Below are 14,338 nucleotides of genomic sequence, written 5' to 3'. Positions count from 1 at the left end.
AGCGCCAGAGGGGAAACGGACGACTACAGGGGTCCGAGCGGGTCCGAGCGGGTCCGAGGGGGGTCCGAACGGCTCTGAGCGGGTCCGAGCCGTTCAATCAAGATCGGACGGGGGAAATCAGACCGGGACGGATGAGCGGCTGCGGGTGGCGCTGACAGACGGGCCAGGGCATCAGGCGTGCGTGCGTGAAGCGATATCCCGCGGTCCAAGCCATTCGATCTAAATCGGACGGAGGGGATCAGACCGGGGAAACAGACAGCTGCGGGCGGCACCGCTCCTCTCCACGGCGGTGACGTCGTTGGAGCTAAGGCGGGCACGAGCTAGGGTGGCTCCGGGGTCGCCGAAGTTGGGCAGAGAGGTAGAGGGTGCCACGGCGAACTCAATGGCGGGGAAGAGGCCATGAATCCACGGGCAGAGAGGGGAGAATGGCGGTGAGAAGGTCTCGGGCAGGTCGGAGAAACTCCGGTGAGCGATTTCGGCCACGGGAAGGGGACTTAAGGCGCGCTAAGGCCTTGGCTGGCTTCAGCAGAGACAGGGGTGACACAGAGAACTACTCCGGTGAACTAGACCGGGCTAATCGACTGGTCACCGCGCTAGCACGGCGGACCCCCGCGGTCGAGCACCGGCGAAGGCGAAATTGGACGAACACAGGGCGCAATAAGGGAAATTGGGCACGGGGACGAGTGTCTCACCACGGGGCGGAGCTCGGGGAGGCCTGGGTCGGTCTCCGGTGAGCTGGATGGCCGGGAACACGGGCGCGGGTCTCGGGCGGCGGCTGGCGGCGTGGGTAGAGCGCGAGAGAGGGTGAAGCTGTGTGAAATGAGGTGAGGGGTGTGTGCGGGGCACTGGCGGGGCTCTAAAAAGGGAGTTGGGCATGTGGGCGGGCGTCGTGGCCGAGAAACCCGGCGACGTGCGCAAGTGCGCACGCGCTGGTCCACGACGGGCGCGAGGAAGGCGGATCTGACAGGGAGGGTCCACGACGCAGAGAGAGAAAAGGGGACGCGCGGGGCAACGTCTCGGCACTGGCGAACCGGGCCCGCGAGACAGAGACAGAGGGAGGGAGAGCGAGCGGGTAAAGTAACTGGCACCGACAGGCTGGGTCCACTGGGCAGCGAGAGAGCGAGGGAGAGTGGGCGCTCGGGTTTGCGCTGACAGGTGGGGCTCGCCTGTCAGGCAGAGAGGGCGCGCGGGCACGGACGCATGCGGGCCGACCTCAATGGGTTGCCTTGGGCCGAATTATCTTTTCCTATTTTCCTGGAATTTCTAATGCCTTTTCTATTTATTTTCTCTAGGGTTTTCAATTCAAATTCAACCCAGGTTTCATATTCAAATAAATTCAAACTTGTGCAACACTTCAAAGAATATTTAAACTCAGCATGATGCAACATGACATGACTCATAAGGTTTTGGCAAAAATAAATAATTGACCTCCACTAGTTTAAGCTATTTCTAATCAAAAAGGAAAAAGGGAGAGAGAATCTAGAGAGAGAGAAAGCCTAGAGTGAGAAAAGGAAGAGTAACACATGATTTTGGGTGATAATTAGAAAGAAATTTTATACCCCAAAATCAGGGTGTTACAGTCGGCTTGTGGAGGATTAGGGTTGGAGACCCGGCCCTTTGTGGGCTCCTCAACGAGGAGTAGGACACCTTTGTGGTGGTTGCCGAACCTCGGGTTAAATCGTGTGTTCTTGTGTGTTCTTGATAAGTGTTTTAAATTGTTGGTTAGTTCATATTCGATTATATTGTGTGCAAATCGTGTAAAACCAATTCACACCGTTTTGTCACCTATTCGAGTGGATTTTCTCTAGGGCAAGTCTTAAGCAAAAATCTCTCATTACCTTATCACACTTGTTTAACTGTTTATCTAATCTAAGTTGAGCAGGTTCAAACTTGTTCAGCTGTAAACAAAATCAGCTGAACCAGTTTGCACCAGTGCAACTTGAATTTAACATTATCTCGAAGTTTTTAGTGAAAAATTTCAGGTGTAGCCTATTCACCCCCCTCTAGGCTACTTTCACCTACGTCGTCCAACAGATGTGCCTGCATATGCACACCCCGCGGGAGCCCCATATCACTGCTTTCAAGTGGATCCTGCGCTACCTCCGCGGCTCACTCGACTACGGCCTTCTTCTCCAACCCTCCACGATGTCAGAACTCGTGGTCTACACTGACAGTGACTGGGATGGCTATCCCGACACGCGCCGGTCCACTTCTGGTTATCCTGTGTTCTTGGGCGCCAACCTCATCTCCTGGGTCGCCAAGCGACAATCAATCGTCTCCTGCTCCAGTGTAGAGGCCGAGTACCACGTGGCTAACGGCGTGGTGTGGCCTCTTGGATGCGCTAGCTTCTCCAGAAGCTTCACAACCCCCTTCAGTGCGCCACCCTTGTCTACTGTGACAACGTTAGCGCGGTCTACCTCTCCACCAATCCCGTGCAACATCAATGCACGAAGCACGTGGAGATCGACCTGCACTTCGTTCGTGAGCGCGTCGCTGTCAGTGATGTTCGGGTTCTTAGCATCCCCACCACGCTGCAATTTGCCGATATTTTCACCAAGGGGTTACCGTCGAGTGTATTCACCGATTTTCAATTCAGTCTCAACATCTGTATAGGATTAGAGTTGAGACTACGGGGGAGGGGTGTTAGAGTATCCAGTTAGGGTTTTAATGTTAGACCTTATAATTACAATTATACCCTCGTGTAATGGGTCAGACCTATTAACCTAAATCTATTAATACATCTCCCAACCCTGAGTTAGAGTTAGGGTTTTCATTATCCAACTATTCCTACTTTCGTGATGACTTGATTGATTGTGTTCATATTGATTTTGGATGGTTTTGACTAAAGCGATTCTAAAAAACGGACTAAAAAATTAGTATTTGCAACAACAGCTTTTGGTGGCCAGAAGCTGGAAATAAGCTGAAATAAACACCACTATGTAAGCTTCCATGATCGGTTTCAGGGTGCATCACGGCCGTTTGTTGCCTAACAAAAACCATGGTGGCACTACACTTTGCTCATAACAAACACTAGCTGACATCATGACCAATCGGCGAATTTGATCAAGTTACAAATAATAAAAATTCTCCAGCTTTTACTGCAGCAATTTTGTCAACGGTACAATGTGTTTTTATTTTTGCATTTGAACTGGATATGCATACAAAACACACTTATTGCACTAGAAACAAACACAATACTCACATTCAAAAATGTAATCCCTATTCTCAAGCGCAATTTGAACATCTTGCCATCAGGTTGCAGTAACGAGTTTGCCACACTCCACAATAAACCGGATACATATGTTCACACTTCAAAAATTCAATCACTCTTTTGCCCTCAGCCCCAAGAGCAATTTTGACAGCTTGCCTTCAGGTTGCAGCAATTCAGGGATTCCACACGTGAGCAAATGAAAAAAAAACTAAGCTCTCGACAAGCAAATGACCTTACGATAGGAAATTTAGGGATTTCACATTACTTATGAAGGAATTAATCCTGTCTGCATCTTTTCGGATACCATCTCGACCACATATGCCGCTGCTAACATCAACACCATCTGGTTTCAGAGCAGAAAAGGCTTCACAAACATTATCTGCATGAAGCCCTCCAGCTAATAGCCATCCATTCTTGCTTTTGACAGATGGCATCTGGAACTTCTGCCAGTTGAATCCCTTTCCACTGTAAACGAAAATAGGTGGCATTTTGTCATTCATATTTCAGATAAGGGAAATATGCCCATTGACTAGCATACAATCGAAGAGAACTTCTCTACTAATTATCAAGTAAGGAATGACAAGATACTGTTTCTGCATGAAGTAATGCAATATCATATGGATGCTGAATTCGGTGAGTATTCAAGTCACAAACACTTAAATGATCAGTTGCCTCCACTTTTATCTCTTTTGGGTGTTAATTACAAGCATATGATTCCCTTGTTGTAGAACAAGCAGAACAAATCTTAGCACATCGGGCAAACATGGGATTATAGAAGCAATAAGAGCAAGATCTAACCTTCCGCCCTTTGCACTGTCCACTAAGTACCAATCAAGTTCGTATTCAATATCAGGAATGTTGATTAGTTTTCCATCGTCATCAGCATTTAGTACATAAATGATACGATTATTCTTTGAAAGAGTATGAACCAATGCACGAGATTCATCACCATGAAGCTGCATATTGGAAATTCTGGGAAGCGTAAATAATAATCATAACCAGAATAGCAAAGCAACGGACACAATATAGGTACAACATTTGTAAATCGAACCTGGACAAAGTTAAGGTCACATGAATCAGACACCCGTAGAATTCTCTCTTCATTATCATCCACAAAGACACCAACTGATTCAGCGCCATAAGATTGCGCAACTCTTGATATTTCTTTTGCCTCCAATAACGAGACAGAGCGTTTAGAGTTGGGCCATAGTATCATGCCTATAAGCTCAGCTCCTGCTTTTACAGCCATTTCTGCATCTCTAGCTGATGTGATGCCACACATTTTGACTACAGGGTGGATCTTTCTGGTATCTCCACAACTAGGGGATGAAGATCTGACGGTATCAGAATGATGGTTACTTTGGTTTGTTCCCAAGCATGACATTTTTACTCTTGAAAATCTTGGAAGTCCTGTGTGGGAAAAGACAGGGTAAGGACTAAGGAGGTAGAGTGTATAAAGAAAGTGAATTGAAGCAATGTTTGTACAAAACCACATGATTATTGATACACTGTAGTAAATACTACCTCCGTTCTCGAATATTTGTCGCCCGCTAGTTTATTTTTGAACTAAAACACGACAAATAAAAAAGAACGGAGGGAGTACTAACATATGCTACAATAAACCAAAGAAGGGTATCATTATTTTGTTAGTCACTAAAATATGTACTATGTAGCTTTTAGAAAAGCAAATGATAAAGCTAACTAGAATAAAATAATCAAGTCTAGTCCAGAAGCACTTAGTGAAGTTGATCAGACAAAATGATTAGCTCGTGCACCAAAATGCAGCCAGTTCATCTTAAATACAGTAGATACATACAATGTTACAACAGCTAGTCTAGGCTTGCAGTCTCTTCCAAATGGCTATTATTTTTCTCTGGGATAAATTGTTGGAAATTTTCTTTTTCAGAACCAGTTTTGTGTACTGAAGAATTACATGAACATTTCATTTCTAGCAACCTACAATGTAAAGAACTAAAAACATTTGTGATCAAGTAACAGAACATGACCACAAATGCTCACCATTGTTTCGTGCTAAAGGAAATTGCTCATAGCGTCTTGTTGAGCTTGCCAACAGCATTACTGAAAAGGCATAAATGAGAAAATAAAAGGGATTAGCACATCACAAATTGGCCATTTGGTAGAAACGGAATGCATCAGAAATTCAGAACTCGAATGTGAAAAAATAAATTGAAGTTCCAGACCAGGGGGCGGACCAAGTAAAGGACACGAGACTCATTTTTTTGGCAAAAAAAAATTCGAAGTTAGTGGCCATGGACACACTTCAAATAGCCACATAACTTAAGTTAGGGTTCGTGCTCGGTTTCGCAGAGCAGGAAAGGGGAAGAGGTGAGGATACCTGGTGGGTGCTCGTCGCAACCGAGGGACCCAACGAAGACGGCACCTGGCTTAGGGCGGCGCCGGCAGTCACCCGGTGGCCGCACGACTACGAGAGGGAGAGAGAGAGAGACAGCACGCGTAAATGCAAGAAATTTGGAGATCTGCTGTTATTAAATGGATTTCGTCCAAATGGGAAAAGTCTACTTTTTTTTATTTCACCCCTCCAAGGTATTCTACTATGTTTTGTAATTTGCTACAAACACTGATAGCATCTTTTACTCTACTACTGCCATACCATATCCGATTTAAACTAGATAATGATATATGAAAGGTTCATTCTACTACCGGTTCAATAAGAAATCGCGAGTACAAATCATAATTTCTACATGTGCTTTTCTAAGAAACTGTTAACAGAAATTATTTTTATCTTGATTTTTTGATATTTTCAAATTTCCTTATTTTAGAAAAACAGTCAAAATAAAAGTTGTAGAACTCTAAAAGTTATGAAACTTTGTAGTTGACAACTTTTTTATTTAAAATCATTTCGGATCTCAAAAGTTGTATCTGAATTTGTCAAATTTAATATGCAAATTTTGAAAATGACGTCTGTCGGTACCCTGAATCAGGGGTACCCCTTACTACGGTATGAAAACGCGGTGCCCATACGGCGTTCCCGAGCCACGCGGTGAACAGCGCTCGACCCCACCACGTGGGCCGCTCAAGGGGCACCATGTGGCAAAGAAAGATGATACATCCCAGGATGTACCAGTTGGACCGGACCTCCGCAAGAGGCATCGGACCCCTGTACGCATAACCCGGACCTCCGATTATGGCCCGGGACCCCCAAGTAAGCATGACGGGTCCCTTGGATGGGGTCCAGATCCCTCCGAGTAAGGTCGGGGCCACAACGAGGTCCTGGGACAGGGAAACCCCGGCATAAGCAAGGGTCCGGTACTGCCACGCGTCCGAGCCTTACCTTGCGCGCATGCACTCCCCGCTCAGGCGGGGACCCGATGCGGCCACGTGGCTTGTAGCCCGTGACATAAGCCAGCGGGCGGAGACTGACGTAAGGCCTCTAGGCCGCGCGGTCTCTGCATTTATTGCGGAAAGGACGCGCCGCCTGTCCACCCTGCTGACGGGCGATGTGCCCTCACAGCATTTAATGTGTCCTGTCCACTCCGCTGGCAGGCGGCGCCAGGGCCATCCTGCAGACGGCGCACCTATCCAGTCCGTTGTCAAACAGTACGCCCAGGCTGCGGGGCGCACTGTGTTCATCATCCCTTATACGAGAAGCTTCCCCTGCACGACCGATGCTACGCAGATCTCGGATGTCAGGGCGGAAGAAGATTGCTCCAGCAGCAAACATTAGTAGTTCCAAGTGCTACATCCGTTATGTTCCTGGGCCCACATGTCGGGGCTCAGTACCCTTGTACATGCCCCCCTTAGCTATAAAAGGGGAGGCATGCAACGTTACAGGGGGGACTTAGACACAGGCTCAATTTTTAGGCTGAGACTCTCAATTCTCAAGCTTCCACATCAATCCAACACATAGTGGAGTAGGGTGTTACGCTCCGGCGGCCCGAACCACTCTAAATCCTCGCGTGTTCATGTGCTTGATGTTCGCTTAGCAGGACAGGCAAAATGCTTAAGCCCCTTCCTCATCTTAGGATTTAGGGCGGGTGCACTCCGCCACCCGGCCGGAGAATTCCCTCTCTGACATTTGGCGCACCAGGTAGGGGTAGGCATTAGGTTTTTGCTTGTTTCCTCGCTCAGCATGATGGTGCAAATCGTGGAGCACCGCGCCGAGACTTCAACGGATTTCCTGGTGGAGGAAGAAGATGTTTCTTCCACGCCACAAGTTCTCAATCGCCCAGTGTCGGGCACTGCTGCTGTGCACGCTGCACGGCAGCATACAGCTGCACAGACATCCCAGACTCCATCGAGGGCGGCTCCAGGAGCGTTGTCAGCAGCCAGGGAGTTGCTGCGACACCCTCCAAGCTCTACGGCCTCACCAGGGGTCATGAAGCAGTGGCGGGACGACGTCGACCGACTGCTCGGCATGGCACATTCTACCTCAACCAGGTCGAGGCCACGGTCATCCCGGCGCCAACATGAGGCGTCGGCGTCTGTGCGCTCACCCTCAGTGAGGGACGCATAGACCAACGACCTCCAGGCCGAACTCAACCGCAGGCGCGCGGGAGAGGACGCCCGGGTCTCTTTAGAGAGGGCGCGTGAGTGCCGCCAAAACATCGAGGGCCGCAACCTCGATCAAGACTTCGTTGCGATAGCACCGCAGGTCCCAATGGGCACCCAATCCCAAGCTGGTGTCCCCTTGGCCGGCGTGGGCTGCGCCACTCTCGCGGATCATGTCCACGTGGCGTCATGGCCACCCAAGTTCCGACCGCACCTGCCGGAAAAGTACGACGGAACATCAAACCCGTCGGAGTTCCTGCAGGTGTACGTCACCGCTATCACAGCAGTAGGTGGAAACACCGCTGTGATGGCGACATATTTTCATGTCGCCTTGTCTGACCTGCCCGGACTTGGCTCATGAACCTCACCCCAGGGTCAATCTACTTCTGGGAAGAGCTCTGCGCGCAGTTCGTTGCAAACTTCGCCAGTGCTTACCAGCAGCACGGTGTGGAGGCCCACCTCCATGCGGTGAGGCTGGAGCCTGGGGAGACTCTCCGAACGTTCATCTCCCGCTTCACCAAGGTGTGAGGTACTATACCTCACATTTCTGATGCTTTCATCATCACGGCCTTCCAACAGGGAGTACGTGATGAGAAAATGTTGGAGAAGTTGGCCACACATGACGTGGAGACTGTCCCCACACTCTTCGCTCTGGCCGACAAATGCGCCAGAGCCGCTGAGGGCCGTGCATGACACTCGGCCCCACAAACCGGGGCTGCCCAGTCGGGTGGCTCAGGTGCTGTCCCCCAGGACGGTAAGAAGAAAAAGAAGAAGGACCGCGACTACCAGAGGTCGCGGTCCACCGCTCTAGTCGTTGCAGCCGTGACCGGGGGCCGGGGAGACCGCAACAAACGCCCATGGCCACAGAGGGGTAACAGTGGCTCATGCCCTGTGCACCCTAAGGGTCGCCACAACGCCGTGGAGTGTCATGAGATCATTGACCTCGCGAAACACGTCAGCGAGCGGCGCGAGCAGTCTTCCAAGGATGGCTCCCCACCTCGTCGCCGGCCTGGCAAAGAAAAGGTTGACGACGAGGTGGCCGCAGCTGAACGGGACCTCGGGTATCAGTCACCCGAAGGGGACCTGAAGGATGTCTTCGCCGAAGGCTCCTACTCCGGTGGGGACAACTAGATGGACCCCCAGAGGGACCCCGTGCTCCCCGGTCTATGGGGCCGAAGCTTGCCTTCCCCTAGAAACCCTTCTGGACTCCCCACGGGTCCAAGCCTCTGACAAATCCATGCGAAAATGGCTACAACGCGAGGACGAGGACTCCCTCATCAAACGCAGATGGGAACCCAGGGTCGGGACCAAGTCCTACGGCAAGTACCAAACCAAGAAGGGCTCCGCAACTCTCCCCTAGCTGGGAAGGACCCTTCAAGGTGGCGGGAATACGCCGACCCGGGGGTGACTATCTTGCTATGACTGAAAGAGTACCTCTTCCCCACCTCTGGAGCATCTCTGTAAGTTCTATCCATAGGAGCAAGTCTGAGGGGTCGAATTTGTTTCCTTTTTGTAACTAGATAACACATACGTGTACGCCAACCCGGTGAGGTCCGCCCTCATAAGCCCTGCCTGTTGGTCTGCACCCATGCATGACAGGTTATAAAGAAAATATTTACCCCCTCAGATGTGCCTCTACGATAGTTTGTCCTACTGCACCATGGTCTTACCTTGCAGTTTTTCAGATATTATTTTATCTAACCCACCCGAACAGTTCCCTTTCGATCAGACATAATGACATCCAAATTGAACAGCCAGGCTTGCAGTTTAGGACCTCTCTGCGAAAGCAGGAGGGCCCGACAGCCTGGGAGCCAGCTCTAGAAAACGAGGCCCCGTTCCATGGGGTGGTCCGGAGCCTGTGTGGCTGCTTAGCCTCGTTCCGTACCCGGAAGCCTGCACACTCCACCACTTCGTGACGGGTACATAGTATTTGGAGCTATAAGTCCTGTGGGTTCGACAACCTGGGGTCTGGAACTAGAGAATAGACATTTGTCTCCTAGGGTGGTCCGGAGCCTGTGTAGCCGCTCAGCCTAGTTCCGTACTGTGGGCCTGCACGCTCCACCACCCTGCGACGAGTGTCTTAGTACCTAGAACCACCATCCAGGGGGTCCGGACGCACAACTTGGCCTCCCAGACTAGACCATGCAGGTTCCGAGCATGTATCAAAGGATGGCTAGTGTCAGATGACGGGTCCTGTGGGTGTACTACTGATGCTCCCTAGCCGAAGCTGTGTGCAGGCCCAGGTCCCAGTCGAGGTTACCTCCTGAGGGCCATCACCGACTCTTTCTTAGGTACACTGGTCTACAGCCTCGACAAATCGAGCCTACATCCCAGAGGGACCAGGTGCCAAGGAAGAATCAGTTACACCACACGCAACAGGGACAAGTGGTACACAGATAAGTGCTAATACTGCTTGATAAATAGTACTCAAAAGTACCTTACAAAAAGCAAAAGTATTACATCTGCTCTCAAGCGGAGCCCTAGCTCCATCTCTACTCTACAGGTATGAACTAGCTCCACACTAGTAGGACCGCGTGGTAGCTAGCTCTGAGCGGCTCGCCAGCGGAGGCGACCACCTCAGCACCGACGACAGCGGCCACCTCTGCACCGACAGCTCGCCAGCGGCGACGACTACCTCAGCTCCGAGTGGCTCGCCAGCAGAGGCAACCACCCCTGCAACGGGCAGCCTCACCAGCGGCGGCGACCACCTCTGCGCTGGGCAGCCCCCCCAGCGATGGTGACCACCTCAGCATGCGCGCCATAGCGAAGAGGTCCTCGCCTCCGTCCCCCTACGGGGGTGAGGGCAAGACCATCCAAGCCATGGAGCTGGGAGCACGGCTGAAGGCGGTGCTTGCGGCCTAGCCGCGACTGCGTAGCCAAAGTTTGCCTCCTTCACAAGGCTAGTGATCATCCTTTTCCTCCGAATGCTGGAGGAAAAGGCGGGCACCAGCCCATGTGGGAGGCGAAGCCGCGGCTCATCTCGCTCCCCACCACCGCGAGGCTGATGAACATCCTTGAAGCCAAGCACCGGTGGGAGAGCGCCGCTCCCCCAAGGCCGTGCACCTCCAACAGAGGAAAAACAAAACCGGTAGCACCGACCCACTAGGGAGGACAAAAGGCACAAACTCTCTAGCGGCAAGCTCATCGGGGTGGATGACGTCGGCGCAAATCCTTCCGACAAGCGCCGGCGTATTCCATCCAGGCGGGCGGTATACCATTTCGAGCACTCACTCAGTCTGGGTGTGCTCGGCATGAAGTTACAAGGCCATGGTAAATTACGACAACGCAAAGCAGAAAGCACGAAGGCGAAAGGGCACCGCAAGTGGGAAAGAAGCAAGACATGGCTGCTACTCGAGGGGTGAACCCCTTTTTAAAGGCAGATTTCCCCGCTCGCACCCCGAAGCGTCACGGGCAAGGTCTCCCCAATGCTGTCGGGGACCATAATTAGGGGTACCCCCAAGACTCTTAAACTCGGCTGGTAAACACCATCAGCACCAAGCTGCAAAGGCCTGATGGGCGCAACACAGGACAAAGCTCTGTCCACTCAAGGGACACGATCTCGCCTCGCCCGAGCCTAGCCTCGGGCAGAAACAGCAGACCCAGGCAGATTCACGCCTCGCCCGAGGGCCTCCTCAAGCAACAGGCGCACCTCCGACTCGCCCGAGGCCCAGCTCGGGCAGGCTTCGCGGAGAAGCAACCTTGGCCAAGAACGCCTCGCCAGCCGACCGGATCGTAGGAGCATTCAAAGCAAGGATCGCCTGACACCTTATCCTGACGCACGCTCTTCAGTCGACAGAGCCGAAGTGACCGCAGTCACTTTGCCCCTCCACTGGCTGACCTGACAGGAAAACAGCGCCACCTGCGCTACTTCGACTGTTGTGCCACCCGTCAGGGTGAGGCTGACAGCCGCCAAGTCTGGCCTCAGGCGCCATAGGAAGCTTCGCCTCGCCCGACCCCAGGGCTCGGGCTCAACCTCGACCACGGAAGACGATCTCCGCCTCGCCCGACCCCAGGGCTCGGGCTCAACCTCGACCACGGAAGACGATCTCCGCCTCGCCCGACCCCAGGGCTCGGACTCAACCTCGACCTCGGACGACAGTCTCCGCCTCGCCCGACCCCAGGGCTCGGACTCAGCCTCTACCTCGGAGGAGCCTCTGCCTCGCCCGACCTTGGGCTCGGACCGACCACGTCGCAGGGGGGCACATCATTACCCTACCCCTAGCTAGCTCAGGCTACAGGGGACAAGACCGGCGTCCCATCTGGCTCGTCCCGGTAAAACAAGTAAAGATGGCACCCCGCGTGCTCCATGACGACGGCGGTTCTTAGCCCCCTACAGAAGCAAGGAGACGTCAGCAAGGACTCGACAGCTCCGACAGCTATGCTCCTACAGGGCTCAAGCGCTCCTCCGACGGCCACGACGTCACATGAACAGGACGCCAAAACCTCTCCGACAGCCACGTCGGCATGTACATAGGACTCTAGCTTCCCTCTGCTAGACACGTTAGCACATTGCTACACCCCCATTGTACACCTGGGCCTTCTCCTTACATCTATAAAAGGAAGGTCCAGGGCCCTCGTACGAAAGGTGGTCGCGCGGGAGGAAGGACTGACGAGCAGGCTCTCTCTCTCTCCCCGCGAACGCTTGTAACCCCCTACTGCAAGCGCATCCGCCCTGGGCGCAGGACAACACGAGCCGCGGTTCCCCTTTGTTGTTTCCCTTTTGTGTTCCGTCTCGCGCCGACCCATCTAGGCTGGGACACGTAGCGACAATTTACTCGTCGGTCTAGGGACCCCCCGGGGTCGAAACGCCGACAGTTGGCGCGCCAGGTAGGGGCCTGCTACGTGTTGACGAACAGCTTCCCGTCAAGCTCCAGATGGGTAGTCTCCAGCAACCTCTCCAACCCGGGACGGTGCTCCGTTTCGGGAGTCTCGAGTTCATGTCCCTCGACGGCAGCTACGACATGGTGCTCCTTCCTCCGCCGCGCGACAACGACAATGGCGGCCGTCAGCCCGCCCGCCGGCAGCGGAATCGACGACGTCTTCCCCGCGTGACAGAAGAACAGCATCCGGGTCTGTCCCGTCACCTTCCCCGCCGATGGAGGAGGAGGTGGGGCAACCATGGCCAAGCAGGAGGCGACACCTCGTCGGCTATCGAGCGAGTCGACGGCGCCGGCGCCCCAGCGGGGGACACGTCGAGCGTTGACCTCGCGTCTAAGATGAAGACGAGCGTCGTCTCCCCGCAACACGCCAACCCCAAGCAGACAGACGACGCCATCACGCTCGCGAAGGACTTGCTGGGCGTTAGCCTCGTACCTGAGATAGCGGTGCAGTCCGTTCCCGACGCGACTTCGTCACCATCCATCGATCAAGAGGTACCGTCCGTTTTTCATCCTGTTCCTTTTAGATTCAGCTTCGACCCACCAAGCGACCCCGCTTCGGTGGATGCTTTCATAAAGGCATATCCGAACCTTCCGGGGTATCATATGCGGTCAACCTGGGACCGACTGACAGCCGTCTCGACCTACGGGCCCCCGAGTTCCGAGGAAGTTGACGAGCCCGACTATGGTTGGGATTTCTCCGGGCTCGGTAACCCCAGTACCATGTGGGACTTCATGACCGCATGTGACTACTGCCTCTCCGATTGCTCCGATGGTAGCCACAGCCTCGACGACGAGGACTGTGGCCCAAGTCGCGAATGTTTCCACGTCGATCTAGGGGGTCTCGACAAAGGCAACCACCTTGGTATGCCGGAGGACGACGATCCCCCTAGGCCTGCGCCTCGCGTTGACATCCTTCAGGAGCTAGCTGTGGTTCCAGTCCCTGCGGGGGTCAGGACGCACAGCTCGAGCAAATCCGCGAGATGCAGGCCAGGCTCGACGAGGAAGCAGGACAACTTGTGACCCTCCGGCAGAACATCGGGCAGGAGTGGGCAGGCCGAGCTCCGGTCGGAGAAGCGCGTCATCTGGCCCAGGACGTCCAACACCACATCGCCGACGATGCCAAGGCAAGGCTGCCCCCAGCTTCCAGTGGGGTCGGCCAGAACCTGGCTGCAGCAGCAATACTACTCCGAGCGATGCCGGAACCATCCACCACCGAGGGGCGGTGTATCCAGGGAGAGCTCAAGAATCTCCTGGAGGATGCCGCGGTCCGACGGGCCGAAAGTTGTGCCTCCCGAAGGCAAGGGTACCCCCCGGAGCATCGCGCCGCGACTTCCCGATTCATGCGGGAAGCCTCGGTCCACACCGGGCGCACGCGGGACACAACGCCTGCGGTCCCGGGACGCCTCAGCAACGAGCACCACCGCCGCGACCGTCAAGCCCACCTCGACGATTAGCTGCACCGAGGCTACCACCCCAGGCGTGGGGGACGCTACGACAGTGGGGAGGATCGGAGCCCCTCACCCGAACCACCCGGTCCGCAAGCTTTCAGCCGGGCCATACGGCGAGCGCCGTTCCCGACCCGGTTCCGAACCCTGACTACCATCACCAAGTACTCAGGGGAGACAAAGCCGGAACTGTGGCTCACGGACTACCTGCTGGCCTACCAGCTGGGTGGAATGGACGATGACAACCTCATCATCCGCAACCTCCCCCTGTT

General features: G+C 53.7%; 1 protein-coding gene across 2 annotated transcripts; it reads right to left on the bottom strand.

The window, feature by feature from the left end:
• Positions 1-3,076: 3,076 nt before the first annotated feature.
• Positions 3,077-5,659, bottom strand: LOC100194071 (uncharacterized). Of its 2 annotated transcripts, none has more exon segments than NM_001139127.1 (5): positions 3,077-3,676; positions 4,010-4,167; positions 4,263-4,621; positions 5,231-5,290; positions 5,568-5,659. In NM_001139127.1, coding segments are annotated over 4 exon segments (807 nt in total). In that variant the 5' UTR covers positions 5,289-5,290; positions 5,568-5,659; the 3' UTR covers positions 3,077-3,444.
• Positions 5,660-14,338: the final 8,679 nt, after the last annotated feature.

This window comes from Zea mays, chromosome 4 (genome assembly GCF_902167145.1).
Source record: "Zea mays cultivar B73 chromosome 4, Zm-B73-REFERENCE-NAM-5.0, whole genome shotgun sequence".
In the NCBI taxonomy this organism is placed as follows: Eukaryota; Viridiplantae; Streptophyta; class Magnoliopsida; order Poales; family Poaceae; genus Zea; species Zea mays.
The sequence above is the reverse complement of the archived record's forward strand: the minus strand, read 5'-3'. Positions and strand labels throughout refer to the sequence as shown.